The sequence below is a fragment of the Lathyrus oleraceus genome, chromosome 6 (assembly GCF_024323335.1).
Source record: "Lathyrus oleraceus cultivar Zhongwan6 chromosome 6, CAAS_Psat_ZW6_1.0, whole genome shotgun sequence".
NCBI lineage: Eukaryota > Viridiplantae > Streptophyta > Magnoliopsida > Fabales > Fabaceae > Lathyrus > Lathyrus oleraceus.
This window is the reverse complement of record NC_066584.1, coordinates 399,734,804-399,756,792: the sequence shown is the minus strand read 5'-3', so window position 1 is coordinate 399,756,792 and position 21,989 is coordinate 399,734,804. Positions and strand designations below refer to the sequence as shown.

At 34.4% G+C, this 21,989-nt stretch overlaps 2 protein-coding genes across 4 annotated transcripts; one reads left to right on the top strand and one right to left on the bottom strand.

The window, feature by feature from the left end:
* Positions 1-8,988: 8,988 nt before the first annotated feature.
* LOC127091016 (uncharacterized) lies at positions 8,989-11,501 on the top strand. Of its 3 annotated transcripts, none has more exons than XM_051029509.1 (4): positions 8,989-9,210; positions 9,532-9,728; positions 10,913-11,039; positions 11,116-11,501. In XM_051029509.1, the coding sequence occupies exons 2-4, from the start codon at positions 9,562-9,564 to the stop codon at positions 11,191-11,193; spliced, it is 372 nt and encodes a 123-aa protein (XP_050885466.1). In that variant the 5' UTR covers positions 8,989-9,210; positions 9,532-9,561; the 3' UTR covers positions 11,194-11,501. The 3 variants fall into 3 exon arrangements, with proteins under 3 accessions (XP_050885466.1, XP_050885468.1, XP_050885467.1); XM_051029511.1 differs by lacking the exon at positions 8,989-9,210 and adding an exon at positions 9,220-9,378; XM_051029510.1 differs by lacking the exon at positions 8,989-9,210 and adding an exon at positions 9,227-9,388.
* Positions 11,502-12,343: 842 nt separating this feature from the next.
* Positions 12,344-16,228, bottom strand: LOC127091015 (E3 ubiquitin-protein ligase WAV3). The gene is made up of 2 exons (XM_051029507.1): positions 15,579-16,228; positions 12,344-14,760 (listed from the first exon to the last, which is right to left on the bottom strand). The coding sequence occupies exons 1-2, from the start codon at positions 15,807-15,809 to the stop codon at positions 12,796-12,798; spliced, it is 2,196 nt and encodes a 731-aa protein (XP_050885464.1). The 5' UTR covers positions 15,810-16,228; the 3' UTR covers positions 12,344-12,795.
* Between the last annotated feature and the right edge of the window lie 5,761 nt (positions 16,229-21,989).

Here is a 21,989-nt window from a genome sequence, read left to right as displayed (position 1 = left end):
GGAAAAGTGTTTAGGACGCACAACTCTTGTGCAATCAAACCCCAATCGCATAACTCTCTAACAACACAACCTTGTGTCGTCACTAACCCTGATGCACCAATTTCAGACCGTCAAACACGTCTCGATTGTTAATTCAGTATGATTGATCAACACGTCATTGCTTCACCATACAAATGTCGGATCAAGAAGCAAACGACCATTGATCGCTCAAAGGAAAACAATCATCGAGGTTTTTGAATGAATGAAACAAGAACACTATATCATATATAATGTATTTTGCATCAGGGTTACATATATCACATATATGTAACTTGATCGATCTCAATTTAACCTTTGATTCATTCTGTTTTAATCATATTATTACAGAACAAAAACAGTTATCAGATTCATGGTTTCGTAAGTGGCTCTGATACCACTGAAGGAGAATAGCCATCCAAGGCGCAGCGGAATATAAAATTTCTCCTTTAATGATCCTTACGAATGAGCATGATCAGTGATAGAATCGTTACCTCTTGTGGAGATTCAAACCTTTGGTGCAGATTTCTGACAATGATCAACCTTTGATACAGATCCACGGGGCGATCACGAACGTTGAACGATGACAACGTCTCTACTCAGTCCACACGAACGGATTCCTTCAATCGCAGTGCTAGCTGTTTGTGAGTGAAGGCTTTGAGTGAGAGAGAGAGATACGAAATTCCAACTCTTCAGTTGTGTTGTCTGGGGTGTGAATGCTTCTACCCAAGGGGTTCTATTTATAGAACCACTTGTGTGGGCTTCAAGCCAAAAAGCCCACTTAAGTGCATTTTGGCCCATATCTCAGAATATGCCAAAATCACTTAAGTATTTGGTACTTTACCATATTTCGTATTCTTCTTAAGTACACCGTACCTTACGATGTTCCTTAATTATTCTATCTCTCATCAATCCGTCCTTTGTGTGTGACCCTATAGGTTTTCGCGGCGTTGGCAATTATATTAAATCATGCATTTAACATAATAAACAGTGAGCGGTATCTAGCAACACATCACTGCTACCCAAGTCACGAAAATGTCATGTGATCTGACAAAACCTCCTGTGATAATAATTATGTGTATAATTACCCCTTTGCCCTTATGTCTATATTGAACACAAGGTATAGACCGTGTCACCCTTGTCCAGTTCAATATTGGGCCCATAGACATTTATCCTGTTACGCAGGATTGGCAAATTCCATCTAGGACACTCATGTCCCTCAGCATGCTTCGTGAAGTACCCATCAACTGTCTTTATGGTCATCCAGTTACGGATAACGTTGGATCAGTAATAAAGCACTCAAATCTACATCTAGGATCCATAGTGGTTTCAGGTCGAAGAGTGGTATACACTATTATCACCATGAGAATAACTTATGACACTTTGCATAACTTTCTATATAGTATTCTCATAGCGGGTCAATCCGGTATAAACATTACTCCTAATATTCATATCTATGTTTAAGACTTGATAACTCTTTATCCATGATCCATGAGATGTGATCATCAATCTACAAACATAATAGTCTTAATGCTTTAATGTTATCCCACTTCACATTAAAGCTCGACTACGGATACTTTAAGAATAGTGCCCTTATGTTTAATGTGTTCTCATGATTAAGTCACACTTAATCCATTAAACAGACTATCTATTCCAGGGACTTTATTAATCAACCATAATAAAGAAAATGCCTTTTATTATTAATAAATAATTCGATACAAGTACCAAAAGTATTGGCCTCTAGGGCTTACACCAACAGTAAATGCCACAATTGATGTCAAATTCATTTTGGCTCTGTGTGAACGTTGGAGACCTGAGACACACACTTTTCACCTACCAACTGGTGAATGTACCGTCACATTAGAGGACGTGTACATGCTTTTGGGTCTTAGAATAGATGGTAAGCCTGTCACCGGAAATGTTCAACAGCCTAACCAAATATGTGTTCAAATGTTGGGGGTAGATCTGGTCGAGGGTGAGGGGTCTGCCAAAGCAAGGGGTCAGGGTATTAAATTATCTAGCCTACAATTGTACCATGACTCCATAACTTTGACTGAGGAATCCTCCGAACAAGAAAAAGTCATAAAAACCCGGGTTTACATTATGCTATTGTTTGGGAACTTGCTATTTCCCGAAGGGACGGGAAATAGCATAAACTTTATGTACTTGAGTTTGCTCGGGGACATTGATAGAATAAGCACATATAGTTGGGGTTCTGCAGTATTAGCATTCCTATATAGCTCTTTGTGTAAAAATGCACAAAATGAGCACTGTACATTTTCTGGATGTGCTTTCTTGCTCCAAACATGGGGGTGGTGGAGATTGCCGAGGCTAGCCCCAGAAAATCCTAATGTCTACTCCTTCCCCTACGCAACTAGGTAAATTTATGATGTTATTTCATTTTGTATATTTATTCTATACATATTTGTAACTAATATTATTTATCTTTTTTTGTTTAGGTTCATTACAACCGGACTGGATTACAGTCTTACCCCCAAAAATAAAATTATATTTTATCGTCAACTCTTGGATCGTCTCCGAGCACAAGATGTATTACCACTAAATCACTCAGCTTCTAACTGATTTATTAATATCATGCATTCTCGATAAATAACATATTTACTTTTTTCTTTGCAGTTTATTTGGAGGCCATATTTGGGATTGGAACATCAACCCAACCCCGAAGATGCAGTTGTTTGGACAGCAAAAACGGCCATAATGCGGTTCACCACTGTGGAGATGCACCAAAGTGACCGTGTCAAGCTTCAACTCGGAATGCATCAAGAAATCCCAGGCCCCTCAATGTCTATGGAACCTTGGCATCTAAAAAAAGTCAGCCACCAGTGGTATGCCCAAAATTGGAAGGAATTTGCTAAGGAGTTTCGTAAAATGTGGAAAGACCGTGCCCACTATGTTCTACAATTTCCGGTGGCGCCCAACGAAATGAAGCCGACAAGGGAATATGTGGATTGGTATAGAGCAAATACAAATCCAGAAATGATTGTGTCTGACCCGTTCTATTTGGACGATCCCCGGATGCAACAGCCATATTTCCAACAACAACAACCACCACAGTATTCCCAACAACAACAACACCACAGTATTCCCAACAACAACAACCACCACCTTATTACAACACAACAACCACCACCATTTTACCAACAACAACCACCACCACCTTATTACCAACAACAACCACCACCACCATATTACCAACAACAACCACCACAACACATGTCCACCCCCAACCAAATCAACAATACATACCACAAACTCAACCCCAATACCATGAAGACTACCAACAACAAACTCAACATTCCCACCACCATCAACACTCCCAACACCTACCACAATATCAATCCCCCCACTTCCACCAATCCCAACACTTCCATCACAGACAATGTCCCGAGCTCTTCCAGTCCTCCACCTAGCCCCGACACGGGTATACAAGAGGACTACCAACAGAACTACTACACACCACAACAAACACTGCACTTTGGCAACCCGATTCAACCCTAAACTACCAAAGACCACAATTCGAGGGCGCACCCAGCAGTAGTCAGTTTGTCCCACCGAGACAAAGCTTTGAGGGCGCAGAGGGGACCCGTCTTTCCTACAGCACTGAAGGGACTTCGACCCAACCACAACGGCAAACGGCAAGGGGACGCGTTAGGGCAAGGGGTGGTAATAGGGAAGCACCACCACCACGTGAACCGTCTAGGCGAGTAATTAGACCTCCCCCGTGCGGATCGTACCAGGGACCGCATCATATGTGATTAATCATATCTTTGTAATATTGTCTTGTCTATTATTTAAATAAAATATTTTCTGTTTATTATCTTTATATCTTTATCTTTATCTTTAAAAATATTGTCTATCATATATATATATATATATATATATATATATATATATATATATATATAAGATATATAATATATATATAATATATATATATATATATATATATATATATATATATATATATATATATAATATAGAATTATATATATAATATATATATATATAGATATATATATATAGTATATATATATATATATATATATATATATATATATATATTATATATATATATATATATATATTAATTACATGTGTATAAATATTTATTTACACGTATATAAATTAATTTTTTTTCCCAAAATTTACAAATAATATTAATTATATTATAAATTAATAAAATATATATAATATATTATTATATAATATATATAATATATTTAAATATAATATATATATATATATATATAAATTTATATATAAAGTGTTAATATAAATTAATATAAAATTTTATAATTAAATTAAAAAAAAAAATTAAAAAAAAAAAAAAAACAACAAAAAATAACATTATAAAAAAAAAAAAGGAATGGGCATAGGCGCCACTCCTAGTGGCGACTTGCCCTACCCATTAAGGGTAGGCGCCAACTAGGGTGGCGCCTAAGGGTAAAATTTGGCCAAAAATGGCCATTTGTGTAATTATTTTAAAAAATGGTATATTTTTGAAATTTTTTTGAAATTTTTGGATATTTAAAAAAAAAATTCAAAATATGACATATTATCTATCTATTTTTAAAAAGTGATATAATGATGTCTAAATTAGTCATGAAAATGCAAATACTTAACTTGTGATGATGGAATAATATTTATTTTTAAAAAGAAATAAATATTTGTTGTAAGAACTTAAATGAAGAATAATTCAACTCTAAGTACCATATGTCATAACATCCTATTCTTTTTCCTATATTTCTTATCCTTTAGACTTGGGATACTACTCACGTGTCTCAAAATATTGTGTCTCGAGTTAAGACAATAACTAACCATTTTGCATTGTTGTGCTCACTATCCTTTTTATAACTATTTTGCATTATTGTATTTACTTTTATGTTGAGGGATGGCTTGTATGAAACTGGGATCTAAGTCTGAAATATTTTACCTATATGGTTAAAGTGTTGGTATAAGCCCTAGAGGTCAATACTTTGATACCTGTACCGAATTATTTATTAATAATAAAAGGTTTTTTCTTTATTATGTTTGTTTAATAAAGTCCCTAGAATAGCTAGTCGTTTAATGTATCAAATGTGACTTAATCATGAGATCACATTAAACATAAGGACACTATTCTTAAAGTATCCGTAATCGAGCTTTATTGTGAAGTGGGATAACATTAAAGCATTAAGATTATTATGTGTATAGACTGATGATCACATCTCATGGATCATGGATAAGGAGTTATCAAGTCTTATATATAGGTATGAATATTAAGAGTAATATTTATACTGGATTGACCCGCTATGAGAATACTATATAGAATGTTATGCAAAGTGTCATAAGTTATTCTCATGGTGATAATGGTGTATACCATCCTTCGACCTGAAACCACTATGGACCCTAGATGTAGAGTCGAGTGCATTATTGCTGATCAAACATTGTCCGTAACTGGATGACCATAAAGACAGTTGATGGGTACTCCACGAAGCATACTGAGGGACATGAGTGACCTAGATGGAATTTGCCAATCCTGCATAACAGGATAAATGTCTATGGGTCCAATATTGAACTGGACAAGGATGACACGGTCTATGCCTTGTGTTCAATATAGACATAAGGGCAAAAGGGTAATTGTACACATAAGTATTATCACAAAAGGATTTGTCATATCACATGACATTTTCGTGTCTTGGGTAGCAGTGATGTGTTGTTAGATACCGCTCACTGTTTATTATGTTAAATACGTGATTTAATATAATTGTCAATGCCGCAAAAACCTACAGGGTCACACACAAAATGACGGATTGATGAGAGATAGAGTAACTAAGGAACATCATAAGATACAATGCACTTAAGTGAATTGTAGAACACCGTAAGGTACAAATGACTGAAGACTATGGAGAAGGAAACCTAATCATACAAACTGAAAATTTCCTTAACCATATTTTCGGTTATTGGACAGACACACTTAAAGCTCTCAAAACATGTGAAGATGGTTTACCTTTAGCTGAAGAGCTTCACATAACATCAAGATGCATACATTCTTTGGTTTTGAAAGCTGCAGATCCAACTTTGGCTATTTTACCGCTCTCTGGTCCAAGTTCTGTCCAAAGTCCAGAGGATTCAGAAATGTGGAATGGAATATCCACAAGCCTAACATCAAAAGAATCTGGTGAAGATTGGTGGTTTGAGGATGTTTCTTCGCTTAGTTTACCTTTGTATAAGAGATTCATGCAAGGTGGTATTGCAAGACACATGAAACCGAGAAGAGTTTCTGGTTCACTTGTTTACTATGCAAAGAAAAACATACCTTCTTTGTCAAGTTATCAAAACGTAAACTCGTCAAAATCAAATCTTTCTGAAGCTGATCAAAGGAATCTAATTGAAGAAATAGTTAAGTTGCTTCCAAATGAAAAGGGTTCAACTAAGCGAAAAAATAGTTGACTTTCTTCGTTTAGTTTACCTTTATATAAGAGATTCATGCAAGGTGGTCCAAGTTTTTGTTGTTTGAAACAACCAAGACTTTTCTTTTTGATCTTGTCTCTGAGATTCTCCTTTAACTCGAAGTCGAATAATCAAACTCTCAATTAAAAATGTTTGTCTTGTGGTGAAGATTTTTTTTTAAAAACTTTCAAACTATGAAAAAATTTATCAATAATAAAAGCAATTTAAAATTGTTCATCTAAATACATACGTTTTGTGATGATCTTATAAGAAATTTTTTGAAGTTCATGACATTGAGCCTCCACAAAGCTTTCATTTATACCATCTGATACTATAACTAGCGGCTTACGACATACTTCTTTGTTCTAGCTTCTTCAGTATCATATTTATTTTATAGAGCTTCCCATACATGTTTAGCAGTCTCGCAACAGTTACTATAGTAATCATACTGATCGTCGGCGAAACCGTGTGGTTTTTTGCAAAGATAATAATTATTTTAACAGATGGGTGTTTCTTTTCTGAGCTGTAAATCATCTGCTTAAACTTTTGCAGCAGGGTCTAATTCAAACGAGTTAACAATTTCTTATGAATTCGCAACTTTGTTACCATTAGTTTGTCTGATTGATCCAGAAGGAACAACAGGAATATCCTTAGTCAAAACGTGTGCAACCTTCTTTAAGGTTAAGAAAATTTTCATTTTAGCTTGTCAACCTTTAAAATGAGAACCCTCAAGCTTAAATGGTCTGTTAGAGATATCGGTCGCAAAATTACAAATAACTTCTTCGGTAGCTATGACAATTTTGCAAATGTCTTAAAATTATTGTTCTTTTTTATTTTGAAAATAGCCACAAAAGAAGTTATCGGGATGAGTCTTAGAACAGTTCACTCTCTTTAAGGCATTTTGAATATGGTATAAATACCACTCCTGGTATCTGACATAACGACAGTCGTAATAATTTCTCAAACCAAGATAAATTCCAATAATTCTCCAAAGAGAATTCAATAATGATCATTTGACCACTCAAAATTATTTCTCAAACAAAGAGAAATTCGAAAAATTCTCTAAAAGAAATTCAAAAAATTATACTTGATAATTTCTCAACTCAAACGAGGAGAAAATAACATAATTCTCTAAATATAATTCAAGAAAGTACTCGAAAAAGTCAACGAGTAGAAAGAAAGGGGGAGAAGTTGACGCTTCGACAATTTGAAAGACGCGAAATTATGAGAGTGGGGAATGAAAAACTCAAAATAAGTTTTTGGTATGTTTTGAAATGAAACATGAAATTTCCTTATATAATAAAGTGGGTTAGCTAAGGCATCTCACCTAAGAAATATGAGACTAAAAAGTTTTTTAACAAACACATAATGTGAGACTTAGGGTATGTTTGAATTGGTGGTATGAGATAAAATGGAATGGAGTGAAGTGGTTACTAATGAGATTCCATTATTTGAATTTGCAAATAATTGATAGAATGAAATGGAACATGACATAATCAATTCCATCCAATTCCATCAAAATCTCTATTTTTTGTTCCATCCAAATTGTATGTGATGGAATGAGACATTTTTAATAAAGTAATCAAACAATGGAGTGGGATCTATATTTCATTCCACTCCGCTCCGTTATGTTCCATCAATCCAAACATAACCCTAAGAAACTTTTTAAAATTCATCTCCCTATATTGGAACATTGACCGAATATTCTAATATGGAAAAAGTAGATAAGAGAGATATTGGGAAAAACTAAGTTTCACATTATTAAAGATAGAGTCCGCATTTTTTTTTTATAAAGTGAGACCTTTCATTTTATATATGTGTATCAAGCCCAAAAAAAATGTTGGACATAAAGGTAGAACCCAAAGAAGATTTATATATCGAGTTAAATAGTATACTCATTAAAATCTCACAATAGGTAGTAGGAAGAAAATATAATTTGAGTATTAATATAAATAGAGATAGTTAGTTTTAGATTTTTACTCAACGAAGATTTAGATAGTTGTGTGCTTAGAGGGAATTTTTTATTTTTATGTTCAAAAATAGTTTGCTGAGAGAGTTTTTTATTTTTTCGTTCAAAAAGAATTTGTTGAGAGAGTTTTTTTTTCGTTCAAAAATAGTTTATTGAAAAAGGGTTTGCAATTTCTCTGTGTAAAAATTATAAATAAGATAGGATTTGTAATTTTCAATCCAAAAATTATAATTTAGAGAAAATTTATAATTTTTTTGTTTAAAAATTATAAGAGAGTTTGTAATTTTTCGTTTGAAGGATTGAAATTTTCTCTTTAAAAATTACAATTTAATGAAAGAGTTTGTAATTTTATTTTTGTAAAAATTAGAATTAGAATTATAATTTTATAAAAAAAATTATTTAAATTAATTTTTTTTTATATATGTTTTTTCAACATTATTTAGAGTAATGCCCTCAAGACGGTTTTATAAAATTGAGTCAATCCTGAAATTCTTTTTTAATTTATATAAAGTTCTATTTTGTTTCTGAAATTTCCTTTCTTCCTTATTCCTGTTTTTTTGTTCAAATTTGTTTGGTGCTGCACACGATTTGGATACCCAGTTTACAACCGGTCGTAAAAACTATACTAACATCGAAACTACGAGTTTAAAAATCCGGTTTATAAATATGGTTTTGGATATGGATATGGATATGGATATGGGTTGAATTGTAAAACTAATTATTTTGCACACCCTCCCAATCCAAGAAAGATTCTTCTCCTCGAGAGTTAATTGGTGAGCGCTCTGAATTTGTTTCTTTCTCTTTTGATTTTGCAAAAATCGTTAATCTTATAAGAATCTATCAATTTTGTTTTTGTTTATTCTCTAATCAGTAATCACAGGGAGAACGAACGATTAGGAGTCAAAAAACCTAACCGAATCTCATCTTGCTTGTGCTCTGTGGTCGAATTCTGTTATGTTTGATTTTATTTCAGAGTTTTATAATCAATCAATATTTTACTCTATCCATGTGCCTTGAACGTTACATGTTTGTTAAAATGCGTGTGTGAAAATGTGATAGTTGTTTTAATGAATTTTATGCTTTCACTCCATCAGGTACCTTCCCTAATTCTGTAGTTGTAATCAATGACTACACTTCAAAGTCAGGGTGGAAAAGAAACTGCTACAGTCCAAAAATCAGCTTCGGCTTTCAAAAGATGGGGCAGAAAAGGCCCTTTTCTTAGATATGGTCTTCCCATGATCTCTCTTACTGTTTTTGGTGCTCTTGGCCTTGGCCATCTTTTGCAGGGCAGGTTAGTTTATGCCTTTTCATTACTTACTATGTGTTGTTGTCACTGTATTGCTATTTTCATTTTGCTAACTGCTAGTTTTGAAGCATAGGAGATTAACCTATGTTTGCAAATTCATGATCTTGTTTCCCTAAAGTGAACAATTCATTTTAGAGGGAAAATAGAGCAATATCAACCGTTTGATGATGAATAAATAAGTGGTTCAGATTACATGTGCATGCATAGCTGATCATCATGAATGTGGCATTGAAATATCAACCTTTAGAGCAACTCTTTCACCTTGTCCTTAAATTAAATACCTAGAAAACATAAGAACCATTTGAGTAGTGTGAAGTGGATAACATGACACTATCAAGAACCATTTGGAAATAAGAACATAAAATTAGGTACACCGTCATTTCTTATTTGAAACTAGCCTTGAAGTAAAATTTAGACTATGTTTGGATGGATGGAATGAAATGGTATAAACTTATGTTCTATTGTTTGGATGGATGGAATGAAATGGTATAAACTTATGTTCTATTGTTTGGATGGATGGAATGAAATGGTATAAACTTATGTTCTATTGTTTGGATGGATGAAATGAAATGGTATAAACTTATGTTCTATTGTTTGGATTAATTAAAAAAGGGTGGAACTGATAGTATGCATTCCATTCCATTCCGCTTCGATTTGGACGGAATGACAAAATTGTTCTATTCCATCATGAAATACCTAAACAATGGAATGACATATTTATTCCATTCCACCTCGCTCCATTCATTTTACAATATCCAAACATAGTCTTAGGCTCTCTTAATTATAACATGGGTCAGGTTGGTCTACTTAAATGTTATTAAGAACCAAAACTCAGTTTTACTGTTGGAAATTGTATACTCAAATTTTGTAGAATAAGAAGGCCAGCAGAGCTCAGTCCAAACATATGTTCTTGACATGCAAGTTTATATCATTGTACATTAAGTTTGTTTATGCGTCAATAATTGATCTAACCTCATACTAGTATGAATGCCATAGGACCCAGACACGGACATAGTTTGACTTGGCTTGTGACATATGAATGACCTTTTCTTTACTATTATTGGATTTATGTAGTAAGTTTTAGTAGTACTTTTTTCGCCAAATACTTCATTCTTATCTTGTTTTACCCCCATCACGATTCTAAAGTACAATGTAACTATGTCTTCCAGCAAGGACATTGCAAGGGTAAAAGATGATAAGGAATGGGAAATAATTGAAGCCAGAAAAACACTGTTTAGAACAGGACCAGTAAATGCATACAAGCCAAAAAAGATTTCATTGGAGGATGAGCTTAAGGTTTGTTTTCCCTTTCAATAGTAATTTATTCTAATCAGAGTGATCTATAATTTGATTTTTATTTGTTGTTGGATAGGATTTGCAACAAAAGGTAGACATTAATGACTATGAGTACAAGACTATTCCTAAACCAAATGAAGACAGGCGCATCTAGACTGGAGCTGTGAAATTGAAAAAACATGTCCGAAATTCTCATATGCCAAAATCTCAAAAATCAATTTTTAGGGAGTTATGAGCCAGTTCATCTTGAATATGTAGTTATTGTTGTCTCTTTAGAGTTTTGACTTTTGACTAGGTGACTGAATTTATGGAAGAGATAATTGGGGTAAATTTTGTCTATGTCTGGAAATTTTGGGTATCAAGGGTTTTTAAGTACTGTAAGGTGAACAGAAAAAAGTACTTGTTTGGTTCTACTTTAATAATGGTGAAAAAAAGAGTAAATGTGTGTTCACTTTCTTGTCATATTTTGGTTTGTCTTTTTACCCTTCTTGCAGTGATTCATATTATTGACTGTCATAACAATAACAATAACATAATGCTAATAGAACCACTTTTGCTGTCACAACTACACGCATGGTTCATTTCAGTTTGTGTCAAAAAAACATTGCTTGTAACATTATTATTCAAAATGGTAAAATAAATAGTGGTTATTGGTGAGGGTTGAGTATTACAAACAGAGATGCGAGTCATCAATTTTCTGTTGTCCTGTTGCAAATTATAAATTGGGCTGGTTTGTAGATGGGAAGCGATTTTTAATTCATTTACATTACATCTCCTAATTTGACAAAGGTGCAAGAGAAAGAAACCCAAAAATGAAAGAAATAAGCATAACAGAATGGACCACAGTAACAGAGGGTTTCCCTGTTCACGTGTGTCACATGTGGCTTGCATAATTTCCCTAGCATATGAGCCTATAAACAACCTCGAGTGCTGTGTTCAGAAACAAAGAAAAAAGATCTTAGGACCACTGAGGACATGGAAACAGTATCTTCTTTAAAAAAAAGTTACCTTGAAAAGATAAGTTTTTCTTTATTCATTCTTAACTTTATGAAGTCAAAATTATGATCTACTACTCTACAGCAATTTTAGCTTATTTTAAATTAAATCAGTAGTTAACACCTTCATTTACAGGAGGTAATCTACTTCTGCTGTTTGTGGAAACATTGTAGTATGTAACAGTCACAGTTTAAGTGAATTGTGTTGTGTACTCGTATCTTTTTTAATGCATGATCTGAACCTTTCAGGACACATCTATGCTCATTCATCTAACAAGCATTTGCTGAATCAAAACACATAATACTGAATAACTTGTTAAAGAATTGAAAACATATATTATACTGAAGAGATCATCCCAACCATTTGCACAGTTACAAACTTTATACCCCAGGTGTCCCAGAATTAATAACAAAAAAAGAAGCATTCTTCTTTATGTACACCACCTCCCAAAAAACAACATAATCAGAGGAAAGAAAGAGAAGTGAAGACAAAAGAAAAACCTTAAACCCTCCAAAATAGAAGAAACATAATGTAGTAAATTCCTATCTACTCCCCCCTTTTCTCCATTTGACTGTAACCCCCCTCCACCCTTTCCCACCTTTTATTCATTTATACATATATTAAACAACAAAATCACAGCTCAAAGTATTTATCCCCTCCGTTTACCGTTACCGTCCTTCCGAGTATTTTATACGCAAAAAAGAGAAAATCACTGCAAAGGTTAACTTGAAGATGATTTCCACAAAATCTCTTGTTGGATTTACCTTGGGCTTGGTTGTGATCTGTATGACAACAGTGGCTGAAGAAGCCTCTGACCCGATGGACTACCTAGTAACATGGCCTGAGATCGAGTAAGCATCTCAACCATTGATGGTGTCTGATAAGCTTGAACAAGACTTGAACTTTCGGTAGAATCGCCTCGTGCGGTTGCTCTTTGCCACGAGTGTGAACTCAAACCGGAGAGTATATATGCTCTCCCAGATGCTTCGTACACATGCCTACTCGCCATCCGCTCTTGCATTTCCTTGAGTTCAGCATCCAATGCAACACAAAGGCGGTCGTGAGCTTTAGCTGATACAGTCTCTGAAAGAATCTTCCGACAGTTTTCAAGGATCAATACTGCTCCAGTGAGGTCTCCCTGTTCAGCTGCAGTCCGTGCCTGTGCCATTGCATCGGCTGCTTGGAGCCTGTTGCGTTGTCTGTCCACTTCAAGAGACATTACAACCTGCCCGGCGATTACTTCGGGCCTCTCAATCTTTACTTCATCACTTTCCAATGTTGCTGTCTCTTGACTCAGGGGATCCTTGTAAACACATTTGACCTTTATCAACAATGTCTTGTCGCTTGACGTGGCTGGAATGTTAACCGAGACTAAAAAATCCCTCTCTTCATCAGCATACAAGTCCCCAACGTCGATAAATCCTTTGCGTCCATCAGCCATCAAACGGCTAGGGTAACTTCCTGCTTTAAGCGAAACAAGACCGAGTTCAGGGTGTACACACTCAATCGCCACTTGCAACTCTTGAATAACGACACTAAGAAGTCCTCCAATGCATTGTGCAAATGCATCCTGTAACACAGCTTCAGTTTCGATGAATGAAAATGTTCCGCCAGAGATCTCCGAAATTGAATGCATTGATGAGGCATCATGGTCTGCACCAAATCCAAAAGCATGCACGGGAATTTGAAATCCCGAATTATCTCGACCACTGATGGAAGTCGGCAGAAGCAAATGATAGTTTGGTTGAGGTTGGTCATTTCCCGAGCTACCAACAGTGTAATTATCTTGTCCATCCGACAACAGAATAATATTCGCAACTGGATTCTTTTCTTTTCGGTCTTCCATTATCTTGGCACCTTTTCTCAGCCCTTCCGCAATATTGGTACCACCATTTGCAACCAAAGAATTAACAGCTTGTAATGCCTGTTGCCGTCCAGAATCAGTCATCTTACATAGTGGAAAGAGACGGCGAGCTGTGGAAGAGAAAGCAATAACAGAAAGCCGGTCATTAGTGCCTAGGTTCTGTATAACAAATCCCATAGCCCTTTTTAGTAGTGCGAGCTTAGTTCCGGCCATGCTACCACTGACGTCAAGCACGGTGACCAAGTCAACTGGGGCACGCGGAGTCTGCGAAATCTGCGTCAAGCTGGTCTGATTTCTGCTAAGATTTTGTCTTTTGGTAGAAGCAGCGGCTGCAGCAGTAGCTTTGAGATGAACCAAAACTGTGAAGTTAGCACAAGTGTCGGACCTTGGAACGGAAGACACTTCAGGGTAGGTTTTAATCTCCATTGCTCGAACAGCATCGGTATCTTCAGTACTCTTACCGCAAATACTTCTCTCAGAAATTGCATGTTGGTGATTTAAAGATTCATCATCGTCAAATACGCCCGGCTCAGAAGCCTGATAAAGCGGCACAACATGCCGCCTATTCAAATCTCGGCGAGGATGAGGTAGAGGAAGAGGTAGGCGATGGACCACAGCCATCAAAGCATCATTTTGGGGCCAATTTATTGGACTTGGTGTTACTCTACCTTGAACAGGTTCCAAACTAGAACCCGATAAGGGTATTTCCTTCCACTTTGCTCGGCACACCGGACATATTTGGTTCCCATGTTTCACATTTGAAGCAATGCAGTGAAAATGGAAAGAATGTGAACATTCTGCTGTGAATATAGCTTGACCAGATCCCTGCTTCATTTTGGTTAAGCATATTGCACAAGTTTGCTGAACAGTTGAAAAACAAAAGCTTGTTAGAACATGTCTATAATCTCATGATTGCTTATTTCAAAAAAAAAAAAAAAAAACATTGATCAACCAATAGAAACAAAAAAGAAGAAAAATCTTATCAACAACATGAGGCAATTAACCATAATATCAAACAAGACACCTTAAAATCACAATTGTGACATATTCATATGTTGTTGGTAAATGTCAAAAAAGAAAACTCAATCAACAACCTAGTCCTAACACAATCAAAAGAGACAAAGTTAACAAAATCAATAGATGAAATTAAACAATGTTTTTGGGTCCTTGAAAATAACCCCACTATCAATTTGATCCTTATCTAACTATAATAATCCCTCAAATATTGAATATAACGAAAAAATCTAACCCACTAAATCAAAATATAGTTTTTTTTTACAAACACTACCATGGCATCTAATCTAATATTTTCAATGAAATTAAAAATTATATTCCAAGAATTATCCTTTGAGGACTTAAATCATGATAATAAAGGGTTATTGAAAAAAAAAATTAAGAATTAATTTTATAAATAATATAATTGAATACAATAATAATAGTTAAAAATAAGTAAAAATATTAATATTAATATTAGTGCACCAAAACAATTTTCATTTGAAAAATAAAATAAAATTATGGTGACAAATTAAAAGCAGAAACCACCGTAATGTTTCCCATTTAGAACATTCAAACAAGTTGAAGATTCTAGCAAACAAACAAAACAAATCTTATAAATAATTTGAAACAAAATTGAAGAAAGAGACATATAGAGAAAGACAGAGAGACACAAGACAACAAACCTTGGACGATTTGCTGCTACTTTTGGAAAGTCTCAAACCATGAAAAGACGGCACCGGAGTAGTTGGCCGGGAAGAGCCCTTCTCCCAGTTGGCCGGAGAGAGAAGAGCAGCATCCGACAATCTCTCAGAAACCACCGCGGAAGGAGGAAAATCATCGTCTAATGTTCTTGGAACAAACATGCAGAGATTAAGACCAAGAGCCACCTTTGCTTTCTTCCATTTACTTCCCATTCTAGTGTAAGATCTCAAAACCCAGAAAGCAAAAGGCTCTACGAAAGAAAACCCAGATCTCAAATGAGAAAAAGCTTGAAGCTTGAAACAAGATGGAGAGAAAGAGAGAGAAGAAATGGGATTTTATGAAAAGTAACAACAACAATAACAACGGAGAGCACGAAAACCGAGGTAGAAAGATTTTTCAACTTGTTATGAAAATGGTTGTTGAGAAGAGAAGAGAAGAGAAAGAGAGTGTTATTGATATTAGTAGAAGAAGAAGCGATGTTAATGTTAATTGTTTTTAGTGTGGATGTTGTTTTTGTTGACATTGGTGTTTGGTTTGGCGGCCATGGACTTGGACAATGGTTATGTATGTATGTATGTTTGTTTGATTGAGTGAGGATTTTGACCTGTTGGTTTTTTGAGACCTTTTTTAAGACTAAAGAGAGGGTAAAAGTTGGTATAAAATGATTTTGAAAAAAATAAATTAATAAAAAAGCACGTTTTGGTTGAATGGGAAAAAAAGTAGAGTGCTTTATTATCCTCTTTACTTGTATCATATCATCATGTCTGCATTTCCTTTATTATTATTATCATCCTTTTCTTTCTTTCTATTGAGATTTATGGGATTTATTCATCTAATAGTACCTAGTGTGTGTTTATTTGGTCAAAATTAATTTTGAATATGCTAATTTTGTATAGTTGATTTTGTTTTGTTCAAAGGTAAATTAAAAATAAAATAGTTTAGGTTTGGATAATATTAGGATGAGTTGAACATGTTGAAAAATAAATAAGATTAATTAATATATATACTCTCTGAGTAAAAAGTTTTACAGAGTCTATTCATCATTTACATTACTTTATAGATTTTTAAAATAAAAATCAAACGTGTTCCAATATCTAACGTCTATAATTAACCGACTCTGTAAAATCATTTTACATTATTAGTGTATTTCAATTAAATCCAAAATAAATTGTTGAGACAAAAATAAATCGATTAAATTAAAAGTCTATGCCTTCTATTGTAATTGATATACGGAATTAGTCTTTTCATATTTTATATTGAAACAATTTTATTTGATCTTTTATATTTTATCCTAAAAATTATGATAGGTTTATTTTTAAATGATGTGTCAGCTGTGAAATATGATATATTATTGTATTTGAATTTCTGTCGAACTTTAAATATAGATAATATAAGTTACACTTCATTTAAAAAATAGATACAACTGAATTATATGGAATGGACATTATTGTTCGTCTGATTGTTAGCCAAGATGAAATTGAATACTCGCGCGTCAAAGAAATCTGATACCGGTAATGATTGGAATGTGGGATTAGGTTGTCTCATGGTATGATTTTGATGGTAGATGGCATACACTGAATGCATAACTGTAGTTTTTTCCTCATATTTTAGAGTTTCTACGTTATGCTTATGTGTTGTGAATATTGTTTCTTTATGTTAAATTTCCCTAACATTAGAGTTTAATTATATTTGTTGGAAGAGCATGAGTTGAATCATATGTTGATCCTATTATAGGAGATAAAAATTCACACTTATAAGAAATGTTGTTGGGTTTATGTTAGTGGTGAAATCTCTTTACTATGAAGTATTTTAAGAAAAGTTGACCCTTTAACTTGACTAAATTTATGCGAAGAATTTGTTAGGGTAAGACTAGGGGACATTTCTATAGTGACGGAGACATGTCTAAGCATGAAATGTCACATGTCTAAGCATTTCATAATTTATACACTTTTATACCCTCACATTTAGTAAATGTGGTCACATTTTGTGTGAGTGTTACATGGATAGAAAAAAGTTTGTGATTTATTTATACTCGCATGTTATTTTTATTTGAAATGAAATATTTATGGGGTTATACCACAAAATTGTTAAAATTAATTTATATCATGGTTAATTTATGTTAATTTATTATGAACACGGTAAAATGTGTGAGTCAAACTACTAAATGACTTAAGGCTGAAAAAGTATGAACGATTTTCAATGAAAAAAATATAAAGGATTTAAATTTAAGTATTAAATAAAAAAAATTGCTTTTATTTACCATTGAAATTAGTAAATTTGTGTACTCAATAAAGATCACAAAATATGACCGGTTTAAATTTTAATTTAAACTCATAATACTTGGAATCAGAGCCGAATTTTTTAGAGGTCCAAGACAAATAATAAAAATGAACCCCTAATAAAAAATATATTTTTTTAAAAAAGAACAACTTTGTATTTGTCAAGTAAAAAGATGATATTGCACTTACTTCTCTACCAAATCCTTGTATTTATTAGCGTCGACATTAGTTATAATTATTTTCTCCTCCAACCTGAATATTATAAAAACATTTTCACAAGTATAAATAAACAGTATAAAAAGTATTAAGATCAACCTAGAAGTTTTAGACAAGAGAATATCCTTACATAAGAAAGAGTCTTGCAATGATCACACTTAAAAAGTATAATAAGAAGGATTAAACGCATAGCTTTTACCACCATGTTTAAAAGTCAATCTCATACCACTTGGCCAACGACAAATTCATGTTTATTTTTTATACTTTATAATTTATTTAATAGATTATTAAATATATATTTTTCTTTTTTTAAAACAAAATGAAACCCTTTAATTTGTAGGCATGGGCTAAGGATCGTCTTGCCCTTGCTCAGGGCGATCCTGCTTGGAACCGACCGTATCAAACATTTCTTTGAAGTTCTAAAATTTCATAGCATTCAATTTAAACCATTTTAAATAAAATCAAACATAATAATAATATTAACGCAAAAGCATGAAATCATAACTAACAAAAAAAGAACATTGTTGCATCTTGAAAAATACGATCCTTCGCGAAGGCGTTCGCACGCTCATGAAAGAATGATTTGAACAAAGTCGCCACTGAACTTTATTTATTCTAATGAAGAAAATAGAAGATGGTATTCACAATCAAATTCGAATTTGGGAGTCGATTACGCAAGGGAAATGTATTAACACCTATCACGTCCGTTGTATTCAACAGGAACCTTTTAGTTAAAACTTGCGATGAATGTTAGTTTATGTTATTTATTTTCTTCTACTTATTGAGCGAGAAAAAAAATAAAAGTTTTTTTAGGTTTTTTATTAATGTGTCTAACATGATTTCAAAATCATGCTCCTACGTATCTCCAGGTGCGATGGAGAACTCAAGGCTGCGTGGTTCTTTGTAGAAAATTACGTGTTGGTTGATTTTAAGGAGTGATTCTTTAGACATATCGAGTGGTTAAACCTTTGCTTATTGCTCGCTCTTGGAGGCTGAAGCCTTTGTTTGTTTCACGTTGATATGGATAAAGCATACACGTTTCTAAAAAAAATAATGGGTTGATCTGTTTTATTAGACAAGTGTTTAGATTGCATTTTAACAGTTAAACGTTGGTTTGCATACTCGTGGAGGAGACTTAAGCGCTAGTTTGTACACACGTTAGATAGGACTAAACAATGCCCATTTGAAAAGGTTTTCGATCGCACGAGGGCGAGAAAAATAGGTTTGACATGTTAGGTGATTTTTAGGCGAATGACGAATGCTTGGTGAGAACGAGATGTAAGCCTCGGGACTAATTACTCGGGGTTTACTGGAATGCTAGACTCCAACGAACCTTTTTCATTCAATGTATTTATGAAATTTTGTTTGATGGACAATGAACATTCAATAAGAACGAGACGCGTGCCTCGTAATTGATTGTCCAAAAGTTCCACTGGAATGTTAGACTCCAACGACCCCTCTTTTGTCCAAGTTAATATTAAGTGTTTTAAAAATAAATAAGAAAAGAATAAACGGCTAGCCCAAGATGTGTGCCTCAGGACCAATCATTTGAGGATTCAAGGAATGCGAGACTCCAAGGATCCTCTTTCTTTCGGGTTTGTTTAAAAAAAATATTTTAATGTTACACTTCGAGAAAAGATTCGAATTAAACAGAAAAAGGTACTTGACATTGGATCAAGCACCCACATTGGTGAAAAAGGTTTGTATTGGAAAAATTGCTCGACGTTGTATGGAGCAATATTTTTGTTCTTTTTAAAAATGGTTAATTTTATGTAATAAGAACAAAATAAAGGAAAGTGGTAAAATTATTGCATGTCACACGAATGAGGGTACATTTTGTCAAATGAGATATAATAAAGCGATTAAAATACAAGTCCATTAAACAAGTAAACAATTGAATTTTCATTTAGTCAAAAGCAGAAGAGTTCCATAGGCACTTTCGCCATTTCACTACAATCAAAATACATTGTTTCCTTGGTAAAGCAAGTAGTCAAGGGTTTTACGCCCAAAACAGACAACCCACCGCATCCAATGAATGTTGATGATCCGACCTAAACTCTAAAGCAAATAAAGACTTCACATGTTAAAAGAGCAAGCCCGTATTTATAACAATTCGTAAACAATGATAATGTTAAAGCAAAGACCGCCACCAAGCTCTAAAATGGATAATACTTGAAATGTCAAGGTAAGATGTTCCATTAAATATTAAAATTCCTTACACCCAAGGCACAAAGCATGATAAATATTGTAGGAAATAAAAATAATACAAAGCAAAGGAAAATCATGTCGACGCATATGAAGCTGAGGCCCCAGGACCACCTCCTTAATCTCCCCTGAACCGAACCTAAAAGGATTCAGCGCCTCAACAGAAATTACAACATTGAGGCGTAACTTCTTCACCTATTCCACAACTCACTCACGGGCCCCGAGCATGTCTGTCATAGTCTGATGAAGAGATTAATGGAGCGTCCCTTTAGACTGGCCACCATGTCTTGGAGAATTTTTAAGGTGTTTGTATGGGCCTCATTCTCTTGAAGAAAGGATTTTCGACGCTTCTTCATCTAGCGAGTCTTCTCTGCAACAAAATCAGAAGTAACCTTATACCACTTCTATGCATCTTTAAGGGAACCCTCCAGCTTAGTCACACGAGTGACTAACATAAAAGTAAGATAATGTATGTCTGCAAACTCTTTCAAAGAGTTGACAACTTTAACTTCCCATACACCTCCACTTTGGAGATTAGTGCACCCCGACTCAATTGCTTTGGCATTCCCTTTCCAAGCATCCCATTCTCGAGAGGGATTAATTAGGGCCAAAATATCACCTGTCCAGTAGAGAGAATATAAAAAATGATACTAGCTTTGAACATGTTGTGAGCAAGGTCATGAGTCAATTCCATCTTCTCCTCCTCAGGAAGATTTTGGATGAAGGTTAAATTTGACATCGAAACAATAGTAGAAACCTCCTTAGGAGTGTGTGGAAGCTGGCAAGAGAAGGAGTTTGGTATATTTATGAAGGGAGTTATCTCCCCATAAGCATCACCTCAGCAACCCGAGCCCATTTTGGAGAACCTTCATTTTGGGATTGTTGTTCCTCGTCTCAGACTTTATTTTCAAAAACCGAAGGCGAGGTTGATTTTCCCATTGACAAAGTGGCCGCAACATCCGCGAGCTGGTGTACCTTGGGAGCAAGAGTATGAATTTCTACAACAAAGGCAGGAGAAAGGAACAGAGTTGTAACAATTGTGGCCAGAGAAGCAGGCCCATAAGTGGTAGCCTCGGTATTCACCGTAGCTAGAATACCTTAAGCATATGCAAGGTTTTAGAACATGTTCAACTTGATTGTTTTATCCATGTTATCTACAAAATGAAATCATCTATGTTTAAAATCATGAAGGTTTCATTCTCACCAAAGATCTTCCTCGTTTCCTCATGGCTAACTACGCTCAAGATAACATGAGTATCAGTTAACCTTTTTCTCACTTCGGCAGAGGACACCTCACCAGGGTCGAACCCATTCTCATAGCCAAGCCATTGAAACTAGAATTGCATTTCCTCTTTCATTATCACCTCGTCTAGAGAAAGAGAACCTAACTTAGTACAATATGAGTGAGTAGACCGATTAAAGTGGAGCTTGGACCAATATTTTGGGTACGAAAAGTGATATAAGTGAGGATAATCGGCATGGATATAGCAAAAAATGGAATGAGATGTAGGGGTGAGGGTATTCACCAATATGAAATGTCCCAAAATATAACCCTAGTCTGAAGTAAAATGGTCAAACCAAAGGTTGACTGGATGAAAGTAGATAAGCCACTAGTTACGAAAGTTATCCAAAGAAGTACGCCTCAGATGGAAAAGATAAAAAAAAGCTAAGATAGGGTTGTCAAGATTTGTA

Coding starts and splice junctions, on each gene's coding strand:
- LOC127091016 (XM_051029509.1), top strand. CDS start 9,562: ATGACTACACTTCAAAGTCAGGGTGGAAAAGAAACTGCTACAGTCCAA. Junction 9,729..10,912: donor GGCCATCTTTTGCAGGGCAG/GTTAGTTTATGC, acceptor TATGTCTTCCAG/CAAGGACATTGCAAGGGTAA. Junction 11,040..11,115: donor CATTGGAGGATGAGCTTAAG/GTTTGTTTTCCC, acceptor GTTGTTGGATAG/GATTTGCAACAAAAGGTAGA.
- LOC127091015 (XM_051029507.1), bottom strand. CDS start 15,809: ATGGGAAGTAAATGGAAGAAAGCAAAGGTGGCTCTTGGTCTTAATCTC. Junction 14,761..15,578: donor GTAGCAGCAAATCGTCCAAG/GTTTGTTGTCTT, acceptor TCAACTGTTCAG/CAAACTTGTGCAATATGCTT.